This window comes from Schistocerca nitens, chromosome 9 (genome assembly GCF_023898315.1).
Source record: "Schistocerca nitens isolate TAMUIC-IGC-003100 chromosome 9, iqSchNite1.1, whole genome shotgun sequence".
In the NCBI taxonomy this organism is placed as follows: domain Eukaryota; kingdom Metazoa; phylum Arthropoda; class Insecta; order Orthoptera; family Acrididae; genus Schistocerca; species Schistocerca nitens.
The window spans coordinates 24,490,310-24,505,992 of record NC_064622.1 but is presented as its reverse complement, the minus strand read 5'-3'; the positions used below and the strand labels follow the sequence as shown (position 1 = coordinate 24,505,992).

At 38.3% G+C, this 15,683-nt stretch overlaps 1 protein-coding gene across 4 annotated transcripts in view; it reads right to left on the bottom strand.

Moving 5' to 3' along the window:
• The window catches only part of LOC126203983 (PDZ and LIM domain protein Zasp-like), a 300,443-nt gene that overhangs the window by 32,753 nt on the left and 252,007 nt on the right, over positions 1-15,683 (bottom strand). For all 4 annotated transcript variants that reach the window (XM_049938409.1, XM_049938408.1, XM_049938410.1 and 1 more), the window contains one exon: positions 7,153-7,339. In XM_049938409.1, the coding sequence (XP_049794366.1) occupies positions 7,153-7,339 (187 nt within the window). The remainder of the gene's footprint in view (positions 1-7,152; positions 7,340-15,683) is intronic.

Sequence of the window (15,683 nt, the reverse complement as noted above, 5' to 3'; positions counted from 1 at the left end):
TGTGTGTGTGTGTGTGTGTGTGTGTGCGCGAACGTGTGCGTGTACTCTAGCATGACAGAGGATTTATTCTGAAAGGTAGCAACTTTTCCTTCTTTTTTGTGTGCACCTGTTAATGGTTCAACACTTCTGCTTTTTGTTGAATGGTCTCCTGGACTCCTAAAGTATTTAATTATACCAGAACTTTCCAGCTATACATGTATTTCTCTCAGTCGCTCATATATATTTCCTTTACCTCTTTTTCTTGATACAGTAACTAATTATAAAGTCCAAACTGTTTGGGACTCATGCCCAATTTCCTGTTCACTTATGTGTAAGCTCAACTCCAGTTTGTCCACAGCTCGTGGTCTTGCGGTCGTGTTCTCGCTTCCCGAGCATGGGGTCCCGGGTTCAATTCCCGGTTCGGTCAAGGATTTTCACCTGCCTCGAGATGACTGGGTGTTTGTGTTGTCCTCACCATTTCATTATCATTCATCGAAGTGGCAGACTGGATTGAGCAAAGGTTGGGAATTTGTACGGGCACTGATAACCGCACAGTTGAGTGCCCCGCAAACCAATCATCATCATCAACTCCAGTTTTTCATGTCTTGACAACTTTAAACAGTAATCCAGTGATCTTTTTCTGTCACGTGCTATTAACATTAATGTACAGTGTAGTTAAACAACTCAAACATTTTAACATCTTCTTTCCTTATATTTACAAGACAATATCTCCATTGAGCATGCCCTGCCTTGTATCTACATAGAGCTTATGAAAAAGTTTCCGCAAGAGTGGAGAATCTGCTCTGCACTTTAACAATGAATGCAGAACCTGCAATGATGTTAGTTTAATACTGTGTGTGATTAATTTTAAATCATGTTTCTATTAGGATTCAGATTTTTCCACAAATCCAATTTAATATAATTTTGTGTATCCTGTGAAAATTCAGAGTAATTATAAAGTCCACAAAACATTTTTAAAAATTGGTATAAGTTAATGATTAAAAACAATGTAACAAATCACACAATGTGTGAAAGACAAACTCTTAATTTTTTTTCTAATGTGGTGCTGGCAGGTTAGTTTGGAAAACCACTGACAGAGGCAGTACCAAGCACATTTGCTGAAAATGGTGGCAAACCAGACAGAGAAAGCATTGTGTGTTACAGACTGTGCCCACTGGAAATTAGTAGAGAGTGTCCAAAGAGTTTTCTGTGGCATGTTCCAAAAGACACCACTAGTTTACAATACCACAGCAAAGTGGTGTAAGAAATTCAAGGAGGTTGGTTATGTGTAAAATGCAAAACGTTTGAGCAGCCAAGCACGTCAAAACAAGGATTGTACTATTTGGGAGACATGAAGATGTGAAGTCCTACAAAATTTACCAGTCAGGCTAATGCAGAACTGAACATCTGTCAGCCAATAGTAATGAAAATCTTTCATAACCGATTAAGAGTGAAGTTGTACAAATTGAAGCTCCAATATACATAAGATGTGGCAAGATACTGCTGTTCTGGGCTGATATGCAGAAACATCTTTAAAATTATGACTTTGAAAGCAAATTAAGCTTTAGTGAGAAAGTCACTTTTCATGTTTTGGGAAAGGTCAACTGGCATAATGCACATATATAGAGGACAGAAAATCCACATGCACGGTCAAACACATCCCAGATTCTGAGAAGTTAATGTGTTCTTTGTCTTGTCCAACAAGACAGTCTATGGACCCATCTTCTTTTCTGAGAGAGGTGTCCATAATATTATCTACCTTGACATGTATCAACTGTGGTTCATACCACAACTTGAAACTGATAGCCGGGATTTCACATTTCAACAAATTGGTGCTCCTCCACATTTCTACAGTTGCATATAAAATTACTGAGTGAGATGTTGCCATGTCACTGGATAGGTCATGTTACAGCTGCTGACCTAGCACTACTTGAATGGCTACCATTGTTGCCAGACATGACGCCTTGTGATTTTTTATTGTGGTGTTACATCAAGGATAGTGTTTATGTTCTGTTTCTACCACATAACCTCAAAGACTTGTGATGATGCATAGCAGCAGCTGTTCTTACAATCACTCTCAATAAGCTGGGTGGGGTATGGGCAGAATTGGACTACTGATTAGACATGTGCTGTGTGGACAAACAGAACATTTATAAGTATTGAAAAAATAACTTTGGGAGATTGTCTCTAACATACTGTATCATTTCTTAAATTGTTCTTGGCTATTTATCTATGCCAATTTTTTGAAATGTTGCATTAACTTTGTAATTACCCCATATATGAAAAATAACTTATCAATATTTCTGTTAACATAAAGCATAGATAACACAAGATTAAGTAGATTAAGAAAATATCATTAAAGTAGGATAAAAGTACTAACAGACTGAGTCTTTGTGTTAGGCTGTGAGGTGTGCTCAAATGAGCTGGCTGATCAAGAACTACTCATCTAAGACAAAGAATCAGATTATTTCTATATCTCGCATTGTTAGCTACAACATGCGGAAGATGTGATTCATTGGTTCTGCACCCTATAGCACTTTTGACTGAGATAAGAAGTGCATACAGAATCAACTGAGTGAAAAATCTGTGTAATACACATGTTTATTTATAAATAAAAGCCATCTTAGGTATTTTCCCTTGTGTGAGACCACTTGCACAAGATCATGTGTCAACTTAAAGTTCTATATTCACATATTTTATTGTTTGCGTAGCTTTTCCTGTGTTATCTTACACTGAGTGTATCAATACCCATTTGTATTGTGATATATTGTGAAAACTTGAACATTCGCAAGTGCTGCGATGAACTGGTATTGTTATTGTCAATTGTAGGTTTAAACTAAATTATGCACTTTTAAAATTTTTAAGGACAGTAGACCTATCCTCATTCAAAACAATCTGTCTCCAACTTCATTTTTTGAATTACATCAGAAATAGATTAGTTTCAGAATTTTTGGATACTTACAAAACTATGTTTTCGTAAGTTAGTGGTACAAGTGCTTTGGATATGTAATTTAATTCATAGCAAATCAGCGTTTATGGTTCACAGTTCAAGTAAAGTATTCATCACCCCTGAATATCATTGTATATCAATGCAAATAAACATCTATTTCTGAGAATTTTTGGAAGCAACCATTGTTCTTTGCATAATCTACGAGCAATTGGGGTTTGTAATATAGTTACTGTAGCAGATTTCCTAACTACATCTAGTTTTCCCTCAAAGAGGAGTAGCCTTAAATATTATCTGCATTTATTGTAAATTAACTCGGTTTTTTCAGTTTGCTAACAACTATAATTAACATCAAAAGGTTTTAGGAAACTAGTAACTTCTACCACAGGTTTTTGTGTTGCCTTAGTAGAACTCTTGTTTTGCGTATCTACTTCAGTTCTTATAGGGAATTAGCAACGTTTTAGCTCAATAGGTCAAAAGATAATCAGCAGGTTTAATTTAAAGTCCTTTGTTCACTGTCTCGTAATACGTTGCACCACCCAAAATGCAGCTCCATTGTTAATGCTGTTCTCAAACATGGGATGAGTTGGTTGAGATTCATAAGCATCTGGAAATTGCCCTGACTACTGTCAAATGATTGATGGCTGCTGCAAATCAGAGTCGTGTACCTGTAACACCTGTACCAGAGCTACCTCAAGTACTGTCCTCTCCTGTGGATCCTGCCTCCTCTGCAGAAAGTACGGTATCTGTCATTACCCATCCAATTGACTGCAAGCAGTGTATCAAAGGTGAATCTAGGTGTCCTGTACAGGGTGGTCGGGAACCAGGGGGGACTTAGGGTGTTGTACCGATCCCCCAGACCGACAAGTTAGATGTACTGTCTTTCACTGAAACTGAGCCAGTGGGACTCACTTCACCTGTTTTGGGGAAACCTGTTTTGTCCAGTATCAGGAGGAGGTAAACGCAACTGCAGATTGTGGCACACATTGGAACAAATGATGCCTGTTGTCTGGGCTCCGAAGTCATTCTCGGATCATTCAAGAAACTGGCAGAGAAGGTTGAGGAGACCAGCCTAGCACATGGACTTTCAATGGAGCTCACAGTTTGCAGCTTTGTCCCGAGAACTGATTGTGGCCCTTTGTTTCTGAGTCGAGTGGAAGGACCGAACCAGAGACTTTGAAAGTTTTGTGACAAGCTAGGCTACAACTTCTGGACTTGCGCCATAGAGTTCAAAACTGTAGGGTCCCCCTCAATCGGTCAGGTGTGCACTACACATCAGAGGCTGCTACTCAAGTAGCTGACTGTGTTTGGGGTGCACACAAGAGTTTTTAGATTAGACGAGTCCATCCAATCCATATAATGATGGTTGTATGAATTCCAGAAGTATTACTGTAAGATCGAAAGAAATGCCTCCCACACATGAGAGTATTAAAATCCTAATGGTAAACTGCCAAAGCATTTGTAACAAAGTGTCAGAGTTTGAAGCGCTCATGAAACGCAGTGAAGCTCACATAATACTAGGTACAGAAAGCTGGTTGAAACCTGAAATTGATAGCAGTAGATTTTTGGGGAAAATTTAAGTGTATATTGAAAGGACAAGCGAATGGGAAATTGTAGTGGTGTATTTGTTGCAGTAGACAAAAAAATCAAATCCACTGATATAGAAATTGAAGCTGCATGTGAGATTGTTTGGGCAAGACTCAGTATCAGAGGTGGGCATAAAATGATAATTGGATTCTTCTATCACCCACGAGACCCATCTCCTAATGTAACCAAAAACTTCAGAGAAAACCTCAGTTCACTTGGACGTTAAGTTCCCCAATCATGCTGTGAAGACTTTAATCATCTAACAATTAATTGGGAAAATCACAATGTTGTTAGTGGTGGGCATGACAAGACATCCTGTGAAACTTTACTAAATGCCTTCTCTGAAAACTACCTAGGACAGTTAGTTAGGAACCCCACTCATGATGGGAATATATTGGATCTAATGGCAACAATAGACCTGACTTCTTCGAGAATGTCCATAATGAAACTGGTATCAGCAACCATGATGCAGTTGTGGCAACAGTGATTACCAAAGCACAAAGGACAACTAAAACAAGCAGAAAGATATATAAGTTTAGTAAATTAGATAAAAAAAAATCAGTAATGTCTTATCTCAATGAGGAACTTCAAACTTTCAGCACAGGTCATGAGCACTAGAGGAACTCTGGCTCAAGTTTAAAAGAACAGTTGACCATGCACTGGGATGGATATGTACCCAGTAGGACAGTTCATAATGAAAGGGAACCTCCATGGTATACAGTCACTATAAAGGAACTTCTAAAAAAAAATAATAATAATAATAAAAAAGAGAGAGAGATGCTGAATGAAGAAGGTTTGGCTGTCAAGAGAGCAACAAGTGATGCCTCCAATGACTACCATAGAAAAATATTGTCAAATGACATTTCACAAAATCCAAAGAAATACTGGTTGTATGTAAAGGCTGTTAGTGGCACCAAAGTTAGTGTCCAGTCCCTAGCGAATGAGACAGGAACTGAAATTAAGGGTAGCAAAGCAAAAACTGAAATGCTGAACTCCAGTCTCAAATATTCCTTTACAAAGGAAAAGCCAAGAGAATTGTCCCAATTTAATCCTCATATCACTGAAAAGATGAATGAAATAAATATTAGTGCCAGTGGTGTTGAGAAACTGCTGAAATCATTAAAACTGAACAAAGATCCAGGCCCCAATGGGATCCCTGTCAGATTCTATACTGAATTTGCGGCTGAGTTAGACCCTCTTCTCACTATAATCTATCTTAGATCTGACAACCAAAAAACCATTCCCATTTCTTGGAAAAAGGCACAGGTCACACCTGTCAACAAGAACAGTAGTAGAAGTGATCCACAAAACTACCGTCCAATATATTTGACATCAATTTGTTGTAGAATCTTAGAACATATTCTGAGCTCTAACGTAATGAGGTATCTTGAGCAGAATGACTTTCTCAATGCCGACCAGCATGGTTTTCAAAAACATCGATCATGTGAAACCCAACTCGTACTTTTCTCACATGACATACTGAAAGCTTTGGTTCAAGGCAACCAGGTAGATGCTATGTTTCTTGATTTCTGAAAAGCATTTGACTCAGTACCACAGCTACGCTTATTATCTAAAGTATTATCATATTTGGTATCGTGTGAAATTTGTGACTGGATTGAGGACTTTTGGTAAGGAGGACACAGCACATTATCTTGGATGAAGAGTAACTTCGGGTGTGTCCCAGGGAAGTGTGTTGGGATCCTTGCTGCTCACGTTATATATTAAAGACTCTGCAGACAGTATTAATAGTAAAATAAGGCTTTTTACAGGTGATGCAATTATCTGTAATGAAGTTCTATCTGAAAGAAGCTACATGAATATTCAGCCAGAGCTCGATATTATTTCAACATGGTGCAGAGATTGGCAACTTGCTCTAAATGATCACAAATGTAAAATTGTGCACTTCACAAAACGAAAAAAAATGTAGTATCCTCTGGCTATAATATTTATGAGTCACTGGCGGGATCGGCCAACTCATATAAATACCTGGGAGTAACACCTTCGTAGGGACATGAAATGGAATGATCACATAGGTTCAGTCATGGGTAAAGCAGTAGACTACTGGGGAAGTGCAATCAGTCTACTAAATAGGTTGCTTACAAATCGCTTATGCAACTCATCTAGAATATTGCTGTGTGTGGGACCTTTATCAGATAGGACTAAAAGGGGATACTGAACTGATATAGAGAAGTGCGGCACAAATGGTCACAGGTTTGCTTAATCCATGGAAGAGTGTCACAGAGATATTGAAGCAACTGAAATGGCAGACTCTTGAAGACAGATGTAAACTGTCCTGAGAAAGTTTATTAACAAATTTTCAAGAACCGGCTTTAAATGATTACTCTAGGGATATACCACTACCCTCTATGTATCACTCACACAGGGATCGTGAGGATAAGATTAGAATAATTACTGCACACAGAGAGGCATTCAAACAATCATTCTTTCCATGTTCCATGAATGAATGGAACAGGAAGAAGTCCTAATAACTAGTACAATGGGACGTATGCTCTGCCATACATGCCATGGTGGTTTGCAGAGTATAGATGTAGATACCCAACACAAAATTTTAATCTGTCAGAAAGCTTCAGTTTTAAACTAGCTTGCAGCAGTAGCAGCATAGTAAGTTCCATACTTACTCCCTTTATTTTGGTATTGCACTTATCACATGTTGGTGCAATATATTTCTCAAAACAGAATTCACAGTACAGCTCTCCCTTTTCCTCTACAAATCCAATGTCTTGCAGTGGTCGGCGGCACTGTCCATTGACACAGATGAAGTGTTCAGGACACCATATCTTGCCCAAAGCTGTGATGAATGGTCCTCTGATGAAGAAATGAACTAATATAAGTTGACAATGTATGAAATGTGCTACAAATTATAATACACTTATAACAAAGAAAACTGCAGAACTGATGTAATTTAAAAAAAGGCACATGAAACACACAAACAAATAATGATGTAAATGTATTTTAAAATAATGAAAACAGGTGGTTACTATGAACTCAGTACCCATGCAGTTAACACAAGTTGCAGTAACAGCCTATAAACACTATGTGCTTGAAATAGCAAGGTGTCAGACACGTTTCTGATTTATAATGAGTCAAGCTTCATTAAGTGTCCATGGATCTGGGATACTGACAGCAGGACAACAACACTGATATGATAGTTACTAATCAAAATTATCTGGTATCTTTTTACTTTAAAATGAAAGACAATCCCTCACCGGAAAACAGAAATGCTGAATTGTCAATAGGCTCACACAAAGGAAGGAAAACTTGGTAACTTTAGGAGTTATCCTTTGATGAGCTGGAGTACACACACACACACACACACACACACACACACACACAGGTACTCTCTCTCTTTCCCTCTCTCTGTCATAGATATGCCTATGCCTATGCACCATTTAGGGGCATAAGTGTATCTACTAGCGTATATGTGAGTATGTGTGCTAGTCAGCATCATGTATGTGCACGCACGAGTGTGTGTGTGTGTGTGTGTGTGTGTGTGTGTGTATGTGTGTGTGTACTCTAGCTCATCAAAGGATAACTTTGGAAGCTAGCACATTTTCCTTCTTTTGTGTGTGCCTATCGACAACTCAATACTTATGCTTTTTGGTGAGTGATCTCCTTTAATACTAAAGTATTTACATTCTACAAGAACTTTCCAAACACATTTACCTGATTTCTTTAAAAGAAATATTTATTTCCTGACACAATAATGTCTATATTCCTAACTTATCTAGACTCAAACATATCAGCCATCTTCAGATTAATATGCAGCATTGTTGTTGTAGATCTTTTACTCAATGAGAAACACACTGCTGTTTAGTGAAGATGACCATTTAGTATCTTTGCAATTGGTCATGTCAAAATAAAATGTGAATTAACCAGAAAATTAATGATTTTTTTAAAAATAACATACTATACATGGGTGTGTCTGAAGAATTATAATGTAGTTTCAATCTGATATGTATTCAGTGTAGACAAACTTAATAAAAGAACTTGTTATTTTGAAAGAAATAGTATTAATCTGAAATTAAGAATAAGTCATTTCAGGTGAAATGTTGTCAGGAGTAGTCAGATTGGAGTACCACACTAGCAGTGCACTGAAATCTGGGGTGAATTCAATATTGCCATCTTTTCTGAGAAAGGCAACTGGGTTGCATATAATACCCACTCTCAATTCACACAGCTATACCTACATATACATTCGGAATGACATTTCAAAACTCATGGCACAATGTGATATTTATTTCACTCCACGTTGTAAAGCATTCCCCACATGCACAGCTTTTTGACACCTCATTAGCTGTTATGTCTGATAATGCTGATTGTAGATCAAAACAGCAGTGGTTAAGTATTCATATTCCTCAATGCAATAGCTGACCACTGTATTCTACCAGCAGAAATCAGTCAAATTATACAGAGCTTGTTATTCTTATTAGAATGATTAAATGTCCATGATTCAATCAGGCACTCTGTTGTGCACAATTGGCAGATTATCAGCTTTCTTGTTCATTTCTAGTGTACTGATTCCATATAAAAATCAATTATTAGTTGTTCCTAGTAAAGATGGCAATGCTACTGATATGCTAACAAAAACTTACCTCATGCAATTTGCTCATTTGATCTTGTACAAAGTCTATAAATTTTTCTGCACAAGGCACTTTGACATAATCAAGGCATGCCATCACCTGTTAAGTAATTCTCTGAGTGATCAATGCCTAAGCTCAATCCTCACTAGCTCTCTGCTACTACACCTCACAGACCATTGAGTCTGCATTTCATTTCAGAACGGAAACACATGTATTTATTGTGAATCTTTTCACATCCTATCCTAGTTCACACTTCCACAATTTTCAGTCTGGTTTAATAGCTCCTTTGTGGTATAATAATCTTTACATACACAAAATTAACTACATTTATGCAACTGTATTTAAAAATTTTCAATTGCATTTTAATTATAAGAATTAGGAAACTCTACACAATCATTTTTGTGTGAAACCTGTTAGTAACTGAAAATGTCTCCTCAACACATTATAGGCACTGTACAGGATGTGACCAGCAGTATGGTTGCCTCTGAGATGACAGCATCAGTTGCCAGGCTTCCTGTCTTTGCAGAACTTGCTTTGTTATGTCCTTACAGCCCTGCCAGCTCTATTATGTTCATTCGTTGAAAATATAATCTTTGTTGACACAGGTATTATAGGCTCAAAAAATTATGTATTGGAGCAATCAGATTTCACAGTCCTCTCAAACAAGCATCTCCCATGCACGGGGTTGAATAATCTGTATTCATATCCAGTACGTCTTAAACTGTACATTGTATGTTCATTCACTGCCAAATTGAACTTAAAACAAAGCATGTTGAGATTTCTTCCTAGCATTTGTTGTTGACAGAAGTTTTCATCTGTGAGTGCTTTTTCTTTCAGTCCATGAACAAACTGTATAAAGAGTACTTCATTTTGGTCCAAAAATAGAGAGATAACCACTTTCTATATATGTATTCTCTCAAGATGTGTTTGTTCAATTTCACATGTGCATGCTCATGTCTTGTGAATACGCTTTGAATTACATTAGTGAATCATTCAAAAATTATCTATAATTACCTGCAATATGTACATCTTATTCAGATAAGAAAACTTTACATGTTAGATAAGAACAAATTTAATCATTATATTGATTAGGTTGTATTTAAACTACAGGAAACTGTAAATAACAAAGACTTAAATTACCATAAATAAAATTATGTGAAATGAGCTTTCTGAACACTTCAAATTGTAAGAGTAGTAGCAACAAAAAAACTAACAGGATTTTGAGTTTTCAAGTATGAAGAAAATTCTAACACAGTAAATACATTTAGATCAGTAATATAGCTGAATTTGTGATTGGAATGACACAATCTTCACAGATACAGCACAGCAGATTATCAGGAGTAGAGAGTCATTCATAGATTTTTAAAAAAAGGAACTTTTTGAGTGAGTCAGAGTGTTTTGGTAAGCTCATTATTTCAACGAGTGGTAGAAAACTCTGAGGATGACGAGCGGGGGACGACGACACCCATTCACACAGAAAGAGCTTGTGTTGAGAGAAAGATAGAAAAATGCTTATCAAAGAGTGTAGTGTGTTCTGAGGGCTGAATTCAGTATCACCAATATGAAACAGCTTAACTAAGGTCCAGGTAGCAAGCACATATCAGATGTCTGTCTGCATGAGGTACCTAAAGAAGATGAGTAGATTGATCATAAAAATATTGTGCACAAAAATGAAATAATCAAATCAGATAGAAACCTAATAGGATAAAGTCGCTTCTTACAACAGTTTTCTAACGTGTACATTCAGATCAATTTCACATCTCAGATGTGTTGTCGACTAACCAGCTTTCTAAAGGAAAATGACTGAAACATTTCAGCCTACAGTACTCTATGGAATTATCTAACGCCTACTTTAGACCTCTTGGAAGTCATTTTGAAACTGTGAAGTGTGTTAATGAAATTTCTAACAAGGGAACCTCCCCATTGCACTCCCCTCAGATTTAGTTATAAGCTGGCACAGTGGATAGGCCTTGAAAAACTGAACACAGATCGATCGAGAAAACAGGAAGAAGTTGTGTGGAACTATGAAATAATAGGCAAAATATACAAACTGAGTAGTCCATGGGCAAGATATGCAACATCAAGGATAGTCTGAGATCAAGAACGCCGTGGTCCCGTGGTTAGCGTGAGCAGCTGCAGAACGAGAGGTCACTGGTTCTAGTCTTTTCTCGAGTGAAAATTTTACTTTCTTTATTTTCGCAAAGTTATGATCTGTACGTTCGTTCACTGACGTCTCTGTTCACTGTAATAAGTTTAGTGTCTGTGTTTTGCGACCGCACCGCAAAACCGTGCGATTAGTAGACGAAAGGACGTGCCTGTCCAATGGGAACCGAAAACATTTGATCGCAAGGTCATAGGTCAACCGATTCCTCCCCAGGAAAACACGTCTGATATATTCTATACAACACTGGTGACGGCATGTGCGTCACATGATAGGGATATGTTGTCGACCCACCTAACTTGTACGCTTGGCGAGTGGATAAAAAGATTCTTCTACCTTGCCCGATTTAGGTTCTCTTGTGGATGTGATAATCACTCCCAAAAAAGTGATGAAAACAAACGAGTTTGTCACATGAACTGAAAATAAAAAATTAAACTTTTTACACGAGGGAAGACTTGAACCAAGGACCTCTCGTTCGGCAGTTGCTCACGCTAACCACGGGACCACAGCGCTCCTGACCTCAGAGTGTCACTGATGTTGCCTATCTTGCGCATCAACAACTCAGTTTGTATATTTTGCTTATTTTTCATAGTTCCAGACAACTTCTTCCTGTTTTCTCGATTGATCTGTGTTCAGTTTTTCAAGGCCTATCCACTGTGCCAACTTATATCTAAATCTGAGGGGGGTGCGATGGGGAGGTTCCCTTGTAAGGATCTAAATCAAGATTTTTCTGGATGCAGGTATGTCAGCTGCAGAATGAGAAATCACCACTTAAAATTGTTAAAAGGATAGACAAATTCTTTCAAAAATTATTATGGGTTTCAAACTAAAACTGTGCCATAATAGTCTTCACTGTACTTTGTCACACGCTCGAAATACACAAAATCACAAGACTGCTTTCCTTGTGTATACTGCTTACTAATTGTGTAACACAATACAAGAATAATTTATTCTAACTGTCTTAGGATATATGTGCCAAATTATATGAATTTCAACTAAAACTGCCACCAGTCCCATTGATGTTCCAAGGCAAATTTACCTTTTTATCAGTTTACCGCATGATTCACATATATATTCTTCTTTCTCAACTGTATCCTTGGGCAACTGCATTATTGCTTCTGCCAGAAAAATTATGTATTAATACATATGTTAGGAAACAACACACAAATTTCAGTTATAACTAGTCACATTTTATTAGTTGTTAATATTTATTAGTAACACAACAGTACAAGGAAATGAATAGTCCAAAAATTGAAAATAATTCAATGAATAAAGAAAACAAACCACTAAGTCTTATAATCCTGAATTTGGTAATGGTTTCAATGGTTAAGGATCTACTAACACACTAGCAGATGGAAAAAAGGGGAAATGTGTTAGTTAAAGAAATTAGTAAAATGAAGGATACTCCATGATAAAAGGAAAAGCAGCAAACATATATCACAAGCCCAGGAGGTATAGAAAGCAGAAACAATTTGGAAGCATGCAAAAGCAGGAAGCAAGCAATTACATAAAGTTATTTATGTTCAGGGGATATAAAATGCCAACATAAAACAGAAATAACCCAATGATCTGAGTTAAAAATATCCAAAATGCAGACCTGATTGTTTTGATCCTATGTACTAGGACAGTGTGTACTGCAAACAGAACTGTGTGTAGAACTGCAGGCAGTGTCATACAATAAACAAATCACATTGAGAAATGTAAACAACTGTGTCTTGTTTTTTATCAAAATGTTTTCATGGATTTCAGGACACTTTTTTTATGTCAGTAGCTGAGTGGTCATTGCACCTGGCTACTATGTGGGTGACTCTGGTTCATTACCCCATACTGCCGGGGGTGCATTCAGCCTCCTGAGATCAGCTGAGGTGCTACTCAACTGGTTAGTAGAGGTTCCAAGGACAAGAAACTCGACAATGACAAGGAGAGCAGTGTGCTGGCCACATGCTCCTCCATGCTGCATCTAATGATGCCACTGGCAGAAGATGACATGGCAGTTGGTTGGGCCTGATTGGCCTATCTTGGGACAGAATGCAGAACTTTACGTTTTTCTTAACTTTACATTCATCACGAGCACGGTCTATTTTGGTATAAGTACTCATCTGCCACAACGCTAATAGGATACTCACAAAAACCTGAACAAAGCTGAGGTAACTGAGAAACACAGACAATAAACAGCTTAATAACAGCTAAGAATAAACAGGATCCAAAGGTATATAATGACTTGCAGCTCACTACAAGACAGTGGTTTCCTCATTCTTCATCCCCCCCCCCCCTCAAGTTCTAATGACAACTGTGGGGGGTTGAAATGGTGGCCAAGTCTGTCATAGAATGATCAGTCATCATCTCTAGCATTCACTGCACCTTGTCTGTTTCACAGGTACCAGAATCGGTGATGCAGAAAGCCAGTTTAATGCAATCAGTGTAAATCTTAGTTGGGATTCGATTGGCATCGATCTTAAATATTTTGTCTTTTCAACTAAGAACTGTTTACCGTGCATCACACAGAGGCAGCAGGGGCTTTTGCATAGCATCACGTCTGATGAAAACCTGGTTGCATGTCGAAAGCAGAAGTGAAACGATGCTGAGTATGATGCTCTCAGTGCAACTGGCCAAACTTGATGAATGTGTGAAGATATTATTGAAAGAAATATGATGTCTAAATAAGGTTATTTGCCATACACTGAGGTGACAGAAGTCATGGGATACTACCTAATATTGTGTCTGACCTCCTTTTGCCGGTGCAGTGCAGCAACTTGACTTCATTAGAAAGCCAAGTGTTTTGTTTGTTTGTGTGTGTGTGAGGGGTTGGGGGGGGGGGGGTGGTCTCCTTCATGAGGCTGGACAAATGTGTATTTGCACAAATAAACTTTTAAAGTATTCCTTTTTGAACATTTTTTTTCTGCTTCTCAACAGCTTGTTGAGTCAAGTCAAGTTGCTACCTCTACAACCATCCATAATTGCAAAAGTGCTGCTGGTGTAGGATTTTGTGCACAAACTGACCTCTTGATTATGTCCCACATATGTTGAATGGGATTCATGTCAGGTGATCATTTGCTCGAATTGTCAAGATATGTTCTTCAAACCAAACAGTTGTGTCATCCATAAAAATTCCATCATTTGGGAACATGAAGTTCAGGAATGGCTGCAGATAGTCACCAAGCAGCTGAACAAATCCACTTCCAATCAATGATCACTTCCAATCAATAATCAGTTCAGTTGGACCAGACGACCCAGTCCATTCCGTATAAACACAGCCCACACCATTATGCTGCAGCAGTGTTGTGCTGTCAGCAAAGGCACTCGCGTCAGTCATCTGCTGCATCCCACAACGATTTCTGTGGTTATTTCATGCATTGTTACTCATCTGTTAGCATTGACAACTGTACCAAACACCATCGCTCTCAGTCATTAAATGGAGGCCATCAGCCACTGTGTTGTCTGTGGTGAGAGGTAATGCCTGAAATCTGATATTCTCAGCATACACTGCTGACACTGTGAGGCTCGGAATATTGAATGTCCTGATGATACCTGAAATGGAATGTCCCAAGTGTCTAGCTACAAATACCATACCATGTTCAAAGTCTGTCAATTTTTGCCGTGTGGCTCTACTCGCATCAGAATCCTCTTCGCATGAATCACCTGAGTACAAATGACAGCTCAGCCAGTACACTGCCCTTTTACATGCTGTGTACGTGATACTACTGCCATCTGTATATGTGCATATTGCCATCCCCTGACTTTTGTCACCTCAGTGTATTACTGAAGAATGCACAGGGTAACTTGGCTGGTTGGCCATTGAACAGTTCTGCTACTGTAGCATCAAGATCTTCCTTGATGGTAGTCAGAGGCCCAGTAGTTCAATGGAGAGAGTTTCTGTCCAACACTGATTTGTGGCACCTTACAGACACTTTTAATTGGCAGCATAAATGCTCAAAAAAAACTGTTTGCTGCTGGGTGAAAAGCTGTAGTCTAGATGTACTTCATACACAGTCAAACAGTGATTGATCTGAATAATGGTACGGTGAGGCACTCTGAAACGAGCATTCCATCCGTGAAGAAGGGAGGTGCCAGTTTCAGTCGCAGTGTCAACCTTCAGAAAAACTTCGTGTCAGAGAGGGAAGCAGACGATGGCTGTTACACAGATATGTCCTTCAGATGGTAGTAAAAGTCCAACTCAATGCGAACACTGACAATGTAAATATACCTGGTTTAGTCAGCATTTAGGGCAGCTACATGAACTGGCTTTCAAATTGCGTAAACCACAGAACAGCATTTTCTTGTCAGAAGGGTGGAGGTTTGTCTCCTACAGAGCTCACAAGTGCATTTGTAGGCATGTTGCCAATCATCAGCGGTTGGCTGAGATGTGTGTTCACTGAAGTTGTATAATGGCTGCATGATGGAATTTGAC